Here is a 12,267-nt window from a genome sequence, read left to right as displayed (position 1 = left end):
CTAAGCATCACTGTTGTGGGAATACATTTACAGAAGTAAAAATAGCCCTCTGACAAGGCTGACATGCCTTTTGACGTGAAGGTTCATCTGAATTATACTATCTTGGAAGGAAAAAATGGTACTAATCCTTCAGTCAGTTTTTAATTGTTCTTAAAAGAAATCTGTTCTTTACCCATCACAAATAAGACTGGTAAGATAAGGTAGTACACAATTAATGATGAAACTTTCATTTAGTTTTATTATTTCAAGAATGGCTGGTGCCATATTAAATGTGATAGGCAAATGGAACATCTCCCTCATTTCTGGTAGTATATTTGTTGCACTGTGCAACTGGCTACTCTGCAGTTGCAGCTGACCCACTCTGCAGTTGAAGCTGCCTGAATGGAAATGTGGATAACAGCTAAGGACCACAGCTAAGGACCACTGCCTGTAGATAGCTTGCCTAGTCACCTACCAGCGAAAGAGTCCACAGATATTTGCTGTCGTCATACTATTAACACCTACATATGGCTGTTCCTTGACCATTTCAATGTCCTTAATGAATATTTGCCAACTTATCTGTTGGAAGTTTACTCTATTCTTTTTTTTCCTCACCGGGTCAGTGAAAATGTACTCCTGAATATCATTACATATTACCTTTTACAGTAACCATTGCCTTTGTGTTATTTGCCTCATCACTAAATATTGTCTTTACTGAGCATTTTGTGTGTGTGTGTGTGTGTGTGTGTGTGTGTGTGTGTGTGTGTGTGTGTGTGTGTGTGTGTGTGTGTGTGTGTGTGTGTGTGAGTTTATTTTTTATTTTTGTCCCACCCTAGACAAGACAGCTGACCATCCGCTGTCTCCGAGATCTATTCACTGAGTCTACCAAAAGTGACAGGCCTTCCACAGACTTTCTCTGACCTATGTTCTGGGTGTTCAGAAGAATGTTCTAGGTGTTGGGGAGAATGAGGTACCTCAGGGCAGAGTCATATTGCTGCTGAGAAGGATTTATTGTTATGCCCTAAGTTACCTCCCACATGCACATATGTACTGTCTTGGGGCAGCCATGCAGTGTATGCTGGCATAGCGTCCTACCTCTGCTGTTACTCATCCAATGCCCTGCTTCCCTAAAGAAAACATCCCCCTGTGCCTCCTCAACCTCAGCTGGAGATAAACTCCTAGGTACACCCATGGGCACGCCCTCTCCCCCAGGATAGACATACCCATCATCCCTTCATAATACCTCTGAGGCAGGAGTTCGTAATCAAACTCAGGTCACTTGGGCCATAATCTCATATTCAAGGCTTTATCCTTGTAAAAAACAGTACTGGCATACAGTGTGTGTATGGGGGGGAGGGGGTGTATGCTTGTTTACACACATGTATTTGCATCTGTTTATATGAGTATCCATATACAAATAAAAAAATATAGCATATATCAACTGTAAAATGTATCTATAACAGTTTGGCTCATAATGGGGCATAAGAGTAAAGAAACCCTTGACTGGTTCTGGGTTGTATCTCTATGCTCTACTTAATACCTCAAGCTCACCAACCTCTGCAAAAACAAACTCCCAAGAGCAGCTTCTGTACTTTATCCAAAGCATTTAAACAATAATGAATAGCAATAAAAATAAAACAAAAACAAAACAAAAAAAAAAAATCAAAACTAACAGCAAAATACATAAGATATCAATAAGACAAAATATCAGTATAAAGAATTGTTAGAATAAAAGTTGAGATTGCCTAAACAAGTTATTTTAAAACCAAGATGAATTAATTATGACATAACTCTTAAAGCATGCCAAGTGGGACATTCTCAAAGTCATGCAGGTAGTAGAATCTAAAGGCATAGAACTCTGGGAAAAAAATGAATAATAAATGTTTCACCAATGCTTAAGGAGCCACCAGCAGTCCCTGGGAGGCAAAGCGTAACAGCCACGTAAGGCAATGTAAGGCAATTACGTAGCTAGGTGAGATGCAAATCATGCAGACGTACACACAAACCAACACCAGGTTTTTGAAAACAATTCAGAATTAAAGATATATATATATATATATATATATATATATATATATATATATATATATATATATATATATATATATTTATTTATATGCTTCTCTCAAGCAAAAAAAAAATGCAACCAGTAATACAGCTGGTTACAATGACAGTTAAATCAGAAGGGAATCAATTTTTTGTGTTTACATCTAATTATGGTATACATTAAATCAACACTACAGCACATGCAATGCCATTTCTTTAATGCTATTTCATTTATAAAATGGGTTGCTGAAATAGAATCTGCAGATGCTCTGTTACAATTTCATCCAGTTTTCTATTGCTGTCAGGCACATATATATGAATTATATATTCTCCTAAATAGCATATATATCTATTTCAAAGTACCCATTTTATAATGACAATAATGCACCCCACAGGATTATGCTAATATTTGGTTAAGCACCACTCATTTCCATTTTATAAGTAAACATTTCATCCTTACAGGGTGATTAACAAATAACTATCAAATGAGGGCAGTGTCTTATTGTTTTAATTGGCTTAATTGAAATTACCTTCTGTTGATGGAACACTTCCAGGTGTATTTAGACGGCTGTTTTGGGCAATGGGAAAAGTGCTGTCATCTTCAAGAAACAAACCAACAAAATGAAATGGAGAAGCAAATTTTAATGTACACAATGTTTTGCTGCTGTCTAAGCTTTGCATGCATCATTTTCAGTTGGCTTACAAACTTATATAATTTTTCAGCATGCACCTTCGTTCCAAAAATGTTCTATTGTTTGTTGCTATGGACTTATTCCAGATTTTCTTAAAGTGATGGGTCATCATTCTCGTAGAAGTTGTTTGCTTGTCACATCTTAAAATTTCTGTCTCTCATTCATCAACTAAGGAGGCACTCAGTATTTTATATATATATATATATATATATATATATATATATATATATATATATATATATATATAAATACACACACACACACACACATGCACTACCAGGGATACTAAAAGGAAGGATCTTAATGGGAAACAATTTTCATTTATATAAATTTATTGAATCACATTTGGTTGAATTTCAAAACAGTGAAAACTCATTTGATTTAAAATTCAGTTAATAGAAATAACAATTATTAGAAAACATCATACAGAGGAAAACACCCTAAAACTTTTTTTTGTAGGAGACAAGCCCTTCTTTGCCCCCCCCCCCCCATCCTTTTCGCTTAACTGTACTGATGGACAACCATGGAGAAAAGAGAAAAGATCTTACACCATAAATCACTGCTGCAGCACAAATGGAAACTACACCAACAGCAGTGTTTGTCTACAAGTAATACCTACTGCCATCTGACCAGAGAAACACCTTTATACATCTATAAATACCTCTGCTTGCCTATCACAGCACTATTTGACATTAGGATGTGGTATTTGGTTAAATGCCCATTTGGCTTAATTTCAAATGATTGAATCTATATGCATGAAAGCCCATTTAGTTGAATTCCCAATTTAGTGAAACTTGATAAAGTAAAAATTATGTAAGGGAAAAATGGGTGAAGGAGGCAAGCCTTCCTGTACATCTGTGTGGGGGCCTCACCCCCCCCCTATTTAAACATACTAGCTCCATGGTTGAGTAAACATAGAAAAAAGAGAAAAGATCTCACACAGAGAATCACGGCTAGGGAACACACAGAAACTAAAACAGTAGCCACCATGTACAGGTAACACCTATCACTAGGTAAAATGTCTTTATATATTTGTATACATTTCTAGCCATCTCCACCAGCATTGAGGGGTAAAGCCCTGACTCTGACCCACGCACCCCAAGTTCATTAAGTGACTCAGGCACCAGCTGGATATGAACAGGAGGCACCAGAAAGATGAGACACTACTTGCATGCCTCTTCTGGTGGGGAGGATATGGTCATGTGCAGGGGGTGTGGCTATCTCTCAAGTCCTGGTAGCAGTATTGGGGCCATGAAAGACAAACAGATGTTGTGGTAGTAGGCATGGAAAGGGCAAAGCACCACCACATAGGTGGGGTTAAGTTTCCATCATGGCAGCATTACACAGCCACCAGGGTAGCATCAGCCCTGTGCATCAGTGGGAGGTGAGGCTTAAACAGAAACTCCAGTTTGGCAAGAGTATGAAGGCACCAGAGTCTCTACTGTTCTCCCCCATCACACATGAATCATAGCCAAAACTATCACATGGATCTTAGCTCACAAAGAGATATGACACATGTTGAAAAGAAACAGGATGAAATAACCTCCAGCTGCCCTAGAAAAATGGAGCCATGGGGGAAGGCAGGTAAAATGGCAAATAAACATTTTTTTACATATTTCTACATCTAAAAAGACTTTCTACTGTTTGAATTCAGTGGCTTAGAACTGAATCAATGGGTATTCAAGCAAATACAGAAGAACTACATACAAATATCTACCTATCTTTATCTACCTTTCTATCTATCTATCCATCTGGGTCTGTTTCATTTAAGTAAAGGCTCATTTGATTGAATCCCATATGGTTGAATGCATTTGATTGAAAACTCACTTTACTGGAAACTTATTTGAAAGAAACCCTTTTCTACAACAAATATACCAAAAAAAAAGTGCTCCCCCAGCACTTCCCAAGCTCCCACACTCCCTTACTTAATATATACTAACTCCATGGCCACAAAGTGATAGAAAAAAGATAAAAAATACTGTACACAGTGAATACGTGCTGGAGCACAAACATATATACAGATATATGGGTGTATCATGAAGCTAACCACTCCAATCCAAATATGCTCTGTTAGACTCTTTTTCCTCATAACTCCTATGATAAGCAAGGACACCATCGCATTCTTTCTGTGGACTTCTACACTGTTCTTTCAAATGAGTTTTCAGTTAAATGGGTTCACGCAGTTGGCATTCAATCAAATGACATAGACCTATACACATTTGTGTGTGTGTGTACATTTGATAAAATAGTTATTTGGTAGAAAAATTTGTTGAAAGTACACTTGGAAAAATATTAATTTGGTAGAATCACATTTAGTCGCATGCATGTAGTGGTTATTTTCAGTCTGAATTAAAAGAAGTGATTTAGTTAGCTGATTTTTGTAGAAGGTGTGTCATTTCTGATGAGTTTTTTCTGTTTTATAAAATCAGTGATATTTCTGTTAGTCAGTGATGGTTATTAGCGGTAAATAGTGCCAGTGTGGAGGACTATGATCATTGATTTCTGTTGAAAATCACTACTGGTGTGGTGTCTGTGTGCCAGCACTGATTCCATTGTTTTGGGAGAGTTTTTTCCCCTTCTCTTGTTGGTATTATTATGGAGTTGGTACATATAAGTTTTTTTTTTTTTTTTTTTGGGGGGGGGGGCTTACAAAAATAATTGCAGTGTTATTTTTTTCCTTGCATGTTTTGGGAACTTGCTCATTTAAATCATTGTAGTTTACTTTCAGTCTAAATGTTATTCTACCAAATAAATTTTCTACCAAATGTGATTTTCATAAATTTTTCTACCAAATGTTATTCTGCCATTTGTATCTGCAACTAAAAGTTACACACACACACACACACACACACACACACACACACACACACACACACACACACACACACACACATATACATATATATAGAGAGAGAGAAAAAGAGAGATACAGATAGATATGTACAAATTCATTCATAAAAAATGAGGTAGGGAAGAAAGGGTCATAAATCATTTCTTACTTTTGATGACTCTTAACCCACGCTTCCAAAAAAGGAGCAGGAAAATAAAATTACAGCAGTTATAGTGTGCCATAACATGTCACTTAAATAACTGTATATCTATATTTTATGTGAGTGAAATATTTAGTTTAATGAATGATCATACATACTAGACAAGCATACATAAGTATTATATTTGAAGTATCCCGCTAATTAGATGACCTAAAACCAGATGTTGTAAAATAGTTATTTGGTAGAAAAAAGAGTTGAAAGTACATCTGGAAAAATATTCATTTGGTAGAATCACATTTAGTCGCATGCATGTAGTGGTTATTTTCAGTCTGAATTAAAAGAATTTATTTAGTTAGCTGATTTTTGTAGAAGGTGTGTCATTTCTGATGAGTTTTTTCTGTTTTACAAAATCAGTGATATTTCTGTTAGTCCGTAATGGTTATTAGCGGTGAATAGTGCCAGTGTGGAGGACTATGATCATTGTTTTCTGTTGAAAATCACTGCTGGTGTGGTGTCTGTGTGCCAGGACTGATTCCATTGTTTTAAGAGAGTTTTTTCCCTTCTCTTGTTGGTATTATGAAGGAGTTGGTACATATAAGTTTGTTTGTTTTTTTGTGGGGGGGGGGGCTTACAAAAACAATTGCAGTGTTAATTTTTTCCTTGCATGTTTTGGAAACTTGCTCATTTAAATCATTGTAGTTTAGTTTCAGTCTAAATGTTATTCTACCAAATTAATTTTCTACCAAATGTGATTTTCATAAATTTTTCTACCAAATGTTATTCTGCCATTTGTATCTGCAACTAAAAGTTACACACACACACACACACACACACACACACACACACACACATACACACATATACATATATATATATATATATAGAGAGAGAGAGAGAGAGATACAGATAGATATGTACAAATTAATTCATAAAAAATGAGGTAGGGAAGAAAGGGTCATAAATCATTTCTTACTTTTGATGACTCTAAACCCACGCTTCCAAAAAAGGAACAGTAAAATAAAATTACAGCAGTTATAGTGTTCCATAACATGTCACTTAAATAACTGTATATCTATATTTTATGTGAGTGAAATATTTAGTTTAATGAATGATCATACATACTAGACAAGCATACATAAGTATTATATTTGAAGTATCCTGCTAATTAGATGACCAGATGTTGAGACTCAGGATTAGGCATGATTGAGGCTAGCACATGCTGATAATGTTTAGGGAGTTTACCTAGTATCTGAAGGTTCTCTTGTTTTTTGGAGCAATCATTATCTATTTGCTGACATGATCTAATTATGACAAATGAATACGCTCAGCTATAAACAGCATACAAAAAGAAATGGCAAAGTTCAAAAACTGCGGCTACAAATGTATATATAGTTATACGCCCTGGTAAGTTTTAAAACTTCAGTCAGCGACTAATGGTGGCTATATAACGTTTGGTTTATTGAATGCCAGTTGTTCAATTAAGCAGTTGTCATAGTAATTAGAAAGATCAGTCTCAAAACCCATCTAATCTTAATAACAATGTTTAGTTACAAATTCAGAAAAAATATCTAGTAAAGCCTTAAGGACATAAAATTAGAATGTTTAAAAAATAATGTTTATTTAAGCCTTCCTTTATTAAATCTGCTAGCCTAGGTTCTAATAAATTTTTCCATTTTAGTTCAAAGATTTGTATTGGCATAAGCAAAGTGTGTTTATTGGGAAGCGTGTTATTGTACATTGCATTTCCTTTATTTTCAAACTGAACATTGTAAAAGAAAAGATGCACTTTGTTGTATCTTTCTTGCATCAATATGAAGATGAATGGTCCACTTTGTAATCTCAAAATACTTAAATCCTGAATTTCAGTATTTCGAGACCACAAGCATGAAAACCCAGAAACCCAAAGTTGCAGCATATGAAATCTGACTTGACTGAAAGCTTAAAATCTGGAAAAGAATGGCTACAACATTTTTTTAACCTCCACTGTTGCACAACCCCATAAAGTGATATAGTAGTGATATCTTCGTAGCAGAATACACAATAGTGATCATGCTAATGAGTACAAAGAGATAATAAAGTTACCATAGCTATCACATCTGCAGCACCCTAGCTATAACCTTTAGGAAATCAGAGGTGCTGTAAGCCTCTTTATTTTCTAGGATCATCTCAAACTGTGAGTGTCTTCGCAACAACACACATCTCTTTAGAGAGAGTGGACACCCGCTTGCAAGGTGGTTCCTCAACTCCTCCACCCTATTCTGTTCCTGCACCAGTGTTTTCATTAACACAGACAAGTCCATTGCCTTGGCACCGACTAAACACTTGAGCTGACGGTGCCCCGCCTCCACTGAATTTTATGTTTAGGGAAGGAATAGTGTATTGAGATCATGGATGTTCCAAAAGGAGATGGGGAACAAGGGAGGAAACCTACATACCGCTGTTGCCAGTGTTGCAAATGTATAGGTTCATAGGTAGGGCATTTATAAGCCTAGCCAGAATGTGTTGGCTTCCGCCTCCCTTTTAGACTAGATTCCTGAGCCTCTGTCCAGCAGGGCCATAGAAGTGATCCCAGGAGTAAATTTACGATTTCCCATCCACTCATCAAGATTTCTCTTGAAGAGGGTCAGCGAGGGGCTCTGCCTAACATGGACTGGGATTCTATTCCAGAGCGAGGGAAGCCTTTGGGGTGTGAATCTATCCCTCCAGCATGTCCTATTTATTGTTGTGCTAAGGTTTAAATCCCTGGAGTGTGTAGCTCTAATGGATTTGGTTTTCTTGAGGTGGAGCATGCCCAACAATTCTGGGTTAGACATGGCCTTGTACGTCAGGCAGAGATCGCCTCTGAATAGGTGGTAAGCAACTGAGTAGAGCTGGAGTTTCTTTAGTTGAGCTGCATAGGGCATCTGTTTGAGGCCCACGATCCTCTTGGTGAGGTATTTTTGAGGTCTCTCCAGCTGTTGCAGGTGTCGGGTAAGGTACATCCCAAATAGGGCATTGTACTCAATTATGGGCCTGATGAGTGATGAGTAGAGGGGCACAATGACCTCTCTTGATCTGGATGTGAACCCTTTTGTGATTAGGTGAGCTATATAGAAGGTTTTTCTAACCACTTTGGCAATGTAATTGTCAAAGGAGAGGTTGCTATCTACTTGGGTCCCCAGATCCCTAATTACTTCTTCCGTACTTAGTGGATTACCTCCTATGTGGTAGTTTGTGGGCACTTTGTTTTTCCCAAAGGGGATGACTATGCACTTTTTGGCATTTAGCTTGAGGCCATGGTTCTGACACCAGGTATCCGTCTCAGTAAGGTCCTTCTGGAGAATGCTTGTGTCAGCTGGAGAGTCGATTATGGCTCCCAGTTTGCAATCATCTGTGAACTTGGTCAGCCACAGTCCTCCCGTGTTTGGTTGTACCTCAGAGAAGTATATACTGAACAAGAGGGGTGCCAGGACTGAGCCCTGTGGGCCAACACTTGTAACTGGTTTAGAGTCGGACATGGCACCGCGACTCTGACCATGTGAGTTCTATCCCTGAGCCAGTTTGCAACCCATCTTGTGACATATGGGTTGATATTTAAGTTGGTAAGCTTATTTATGATGCCAGAGTGGGGTATTGTGTCGAAGGCCTTTGCGAGGTCCAGGTAGGCTGTGTGGATGACCTTTCCCTCATCTATGGCTTTGGTAACTGTTTTGAAGAAGTCAACTAGGTTTAAGAGGCAAGATCTGCCTTTAACAAAGCCGAATTGGGTAGGGTCCAGTGTTTGGAGGTTCCCAATGTCTTTGTTTATGAGATCCATGATGATGCGCTCAATAGCCATGCAGATCAGGCTAGTCAGGCTTACAGGGCAATAGTTCCTGGGATCCATTGTGGCGCCACCTTTGTGGAGCGGGATCACTGTTGCTGTACACCATTCTTTGGATAAATAACCTGTGGTAAGGCTAAGTTGGAACAGTGAATTTATGTGAGGGTTTAGTTCATTTTGGAGCTCATGTAAGACACAGCCCGGGATACCATACGGTCCCATTGATGCTGTGTTTTTTACTTTGGAGAGGGCTGCTTTCACCTAAGTTTCTGTGATGTCTGGGGGAATGCATTCTTCTGGGATAGACACTGGCCCTTTTGCGGGGGGGGTAAAGTTTGCACTGAACCTGTCCGCCAGGATGTTGGCAATGTCAGTAGGTACAGTGTATTTTGTGCCATTGTGCACCAGCTCAGAGAAGATCTGAGAGCTGCCACCCAGATTCTTGATGTAGCTAAAGAATGCCTTGTGATTATCTTTAGAGTCTTTGGCAATTTTTCTTTCGAAGCTAGCCTTTGATGATTTTATGAGGGATCGAAGTTTCTTGCTAGTACTGATCAGGGATGTCTTCCCTTTTTGGGATTTTGCCTTATCATGTAATAGTTTCCTCCTTCTGTTGTATAGCTTATTTATGGCCGGGGTCCTCCAGACTGGTCTCCTGTTTTTGGAGGAGTGAGTCTTGGTCTTACTTGGGATGGCACGATCCATGCATCCCTGTAGGTGCTCACAGAGTGCATTTGTAAAGGATTCTGCGGTTTGAGTCCTTTTCCTTCCCAGGATGTACCAGTCTCCAAAGTATTTAACCAACTCCCTGCCTTCTGGGGGAAATGTCTCTTTTAATCTCTGGTATGCCTGTAACACCTCATCCTCTGGCAAGAAGGCTAGTGCTATTAATGACTTTACAGGTATCTAGAATGGCGTGTTCACATTATATAAATGAGCTAACCCTAGCTGTTGCACCTTCCTCCAAACATTTCTGCCAAAGTGGAAAAGACAACCCTTAGATTTTACTCCATTCATATTTAGACGTATACTCTTAATAGCGGCTATTTTGAAGTCGCATAATATATGCTTTAATGTTGTCTCGAAGCCCTGCTCTGTGAGTAACCAGAACACACAGTCCCACATGGAACTGTAAGCTCTTAATGACTTTTGCGCATAAGGGAGTAAAGTAAGTGGACTGATTTACTGTATCCCCCATAGCGCACCAGCCCATGGATGCTATTTAGCTGCCTGCAGATCAGCCCCTTGTAGAAGAATGTGCCATCCATTAACCAAACAGTGGCATGGCTTAAATCAAAGAGATTGGTGACAGTACTGAACACTATCACTGCATGCTCACCACTGACATCCACTACCCTTCTCTCCACAAACATTCCTGTTTTAATTGGGTAGTCTTGGACATTCAGGGTGTGCAGGGTTAAGGGTTTGTTGCTGTGGATGCTTGCTTCTTCTGTACCCTTCCCACTTTTTGCAGTAATGCACGTCTAGTGGGAAGGTCAGGTACTAGATCCATGGACGTAGAAGCTATTGCATCCTCTACCAACAAACAGGGTGCATCCCTGGACACCACAGCCCTATGTTTTAGTTCACTGCACCTGTGGTATTTCTCCTCCTCCAATGGGTCACCAGTGTGATTGTGGGCCACTGTTTTATTAAGCTGCTCACCGGTAGGTAAACTGATTGTAATTAGCCTACCTTTACATTTGAGGGCCAATTTCCACTTGAAACACCAATGGTTTCTTCCAGTGCCTTTGCGTTCCAAACGGAACAAGTAACCCTCTTTAATCAGCACTTTGCCTTTTCAGATACTATGGTTTCATACATGGTTCCAACCATTCCCAGTGGGGAAAACATTGTTTTGTGAGTACTTTATACAACCTGTTAAAGGTGTAGCAGCTATTCATACTGTGTTATTCTTGATTGTGAACGTCAGGACCGTGTTGTTTTGAGTTTCTGGGTTTTCATGCTAATGGTCTCAAAATACTGAAATTTGGGATTTCAGTACTTTGAGATTACAAAGTGGACCCAAAGGTGAATACGTTACAATTAATATCATCATCATCATTATACAAAATTGCTTTTGAGTTAACGGTTACATGGCATTTCAGTTAGTACCTGCCATTCAGATTTATAACATTTTATAAACATTCATAATACATTATTTCACACATTCTGAATTTTGTATTGACAAAACTTCTATATATTTTTATTGACACTAAGTAGATCCGTACTGCAAGAAGCTACTGCCACAGTGACAGGCTGCCTCTCAGTGCATAGAATTTAGTCCACAGCTATTACAAATGTTTAGTCACAACTACAAGGCCAGCATGGTTTGTAGTACATTGCAACACATGTAATAATAAGGATAGCAGCCCTGTTCTAGTTTAAAATAATTCGCCAGATTAGAAATTGCCATCTTTTTTTTCCCAGTAAAAACTGGGGGGGGGGGTGATACTACTTACCTGCTAGCACAAAGGCAATGCATTAGACTGGAATACCAATAACTTGTATTTATGAAACGTGTCACATCATCAAAGTACCAGCCAAGAACAGAAGCCTCAAGATGCTCAGAACTGTCTAATTCCTGTAGGAGGTCAGAGGGTTTATCTTCTGTCATTTCTGATTGGTTGTTGTAAAGATGGTGATGGGGCATTTGCCAAGTTTAATACAGTAATGTGTAGAAGTATGACTGTGCTGATAGACAGACAGACAGATAAATAGACACACACACAAACACACACCTGAACACATACACATA

The 12,267-nt window shown here is 38.6% G+C and overlaps 1 protein-coding gene across 3 annotated transcripts in view; it reads right to left on the bottom strand.

Annotated features, from left to right (window-relative positions):
- P2RX1 (purinergic receptor P2X 1) overlaps positions 1-12,267 on the bottom strand; it is an 834,383-nt gene that overhangs the window by 474,878 nt on the left and 347,238 nt on the right. For 2 of the 3 annotated variants that reach the window (XM_044082908.1, XM_044082906.1), the window contains exon 5: positions 2,556-2,624. The exons of the other annotated variant lie outside the window; for it this stretch is intronic. In XM_044082908.1, coding sequence (XP_043938843.1) covers positions 2,556-2,624 — 69 coding nt within the window. The remainder of the gene's footprint in view (positions 1-2,555; positions 2,625-12,267) is intronic. 3 annotated transcript variants of the gene reach the window in all.

This window comes from Protopterus annectens, chromosome 9.part0 (assembly GCF_019279795.1).
Source record: "Protopterus annectens isolate FY-2018-M chromosome 9.part0, PAN1.0, whole genome shotgun sequence".
In the NCBI taxonomy this organism is placed as follows: Eukaryota; Metazoa; Chordata; order Ceratodontiformes; family Protopteridae; genus Protopterus; species Protopterus annectens.
Note: the sequence above shows the minus strand (reverse complement) of the source record. Positions and strands in the feature narration are given on the sequence as shown.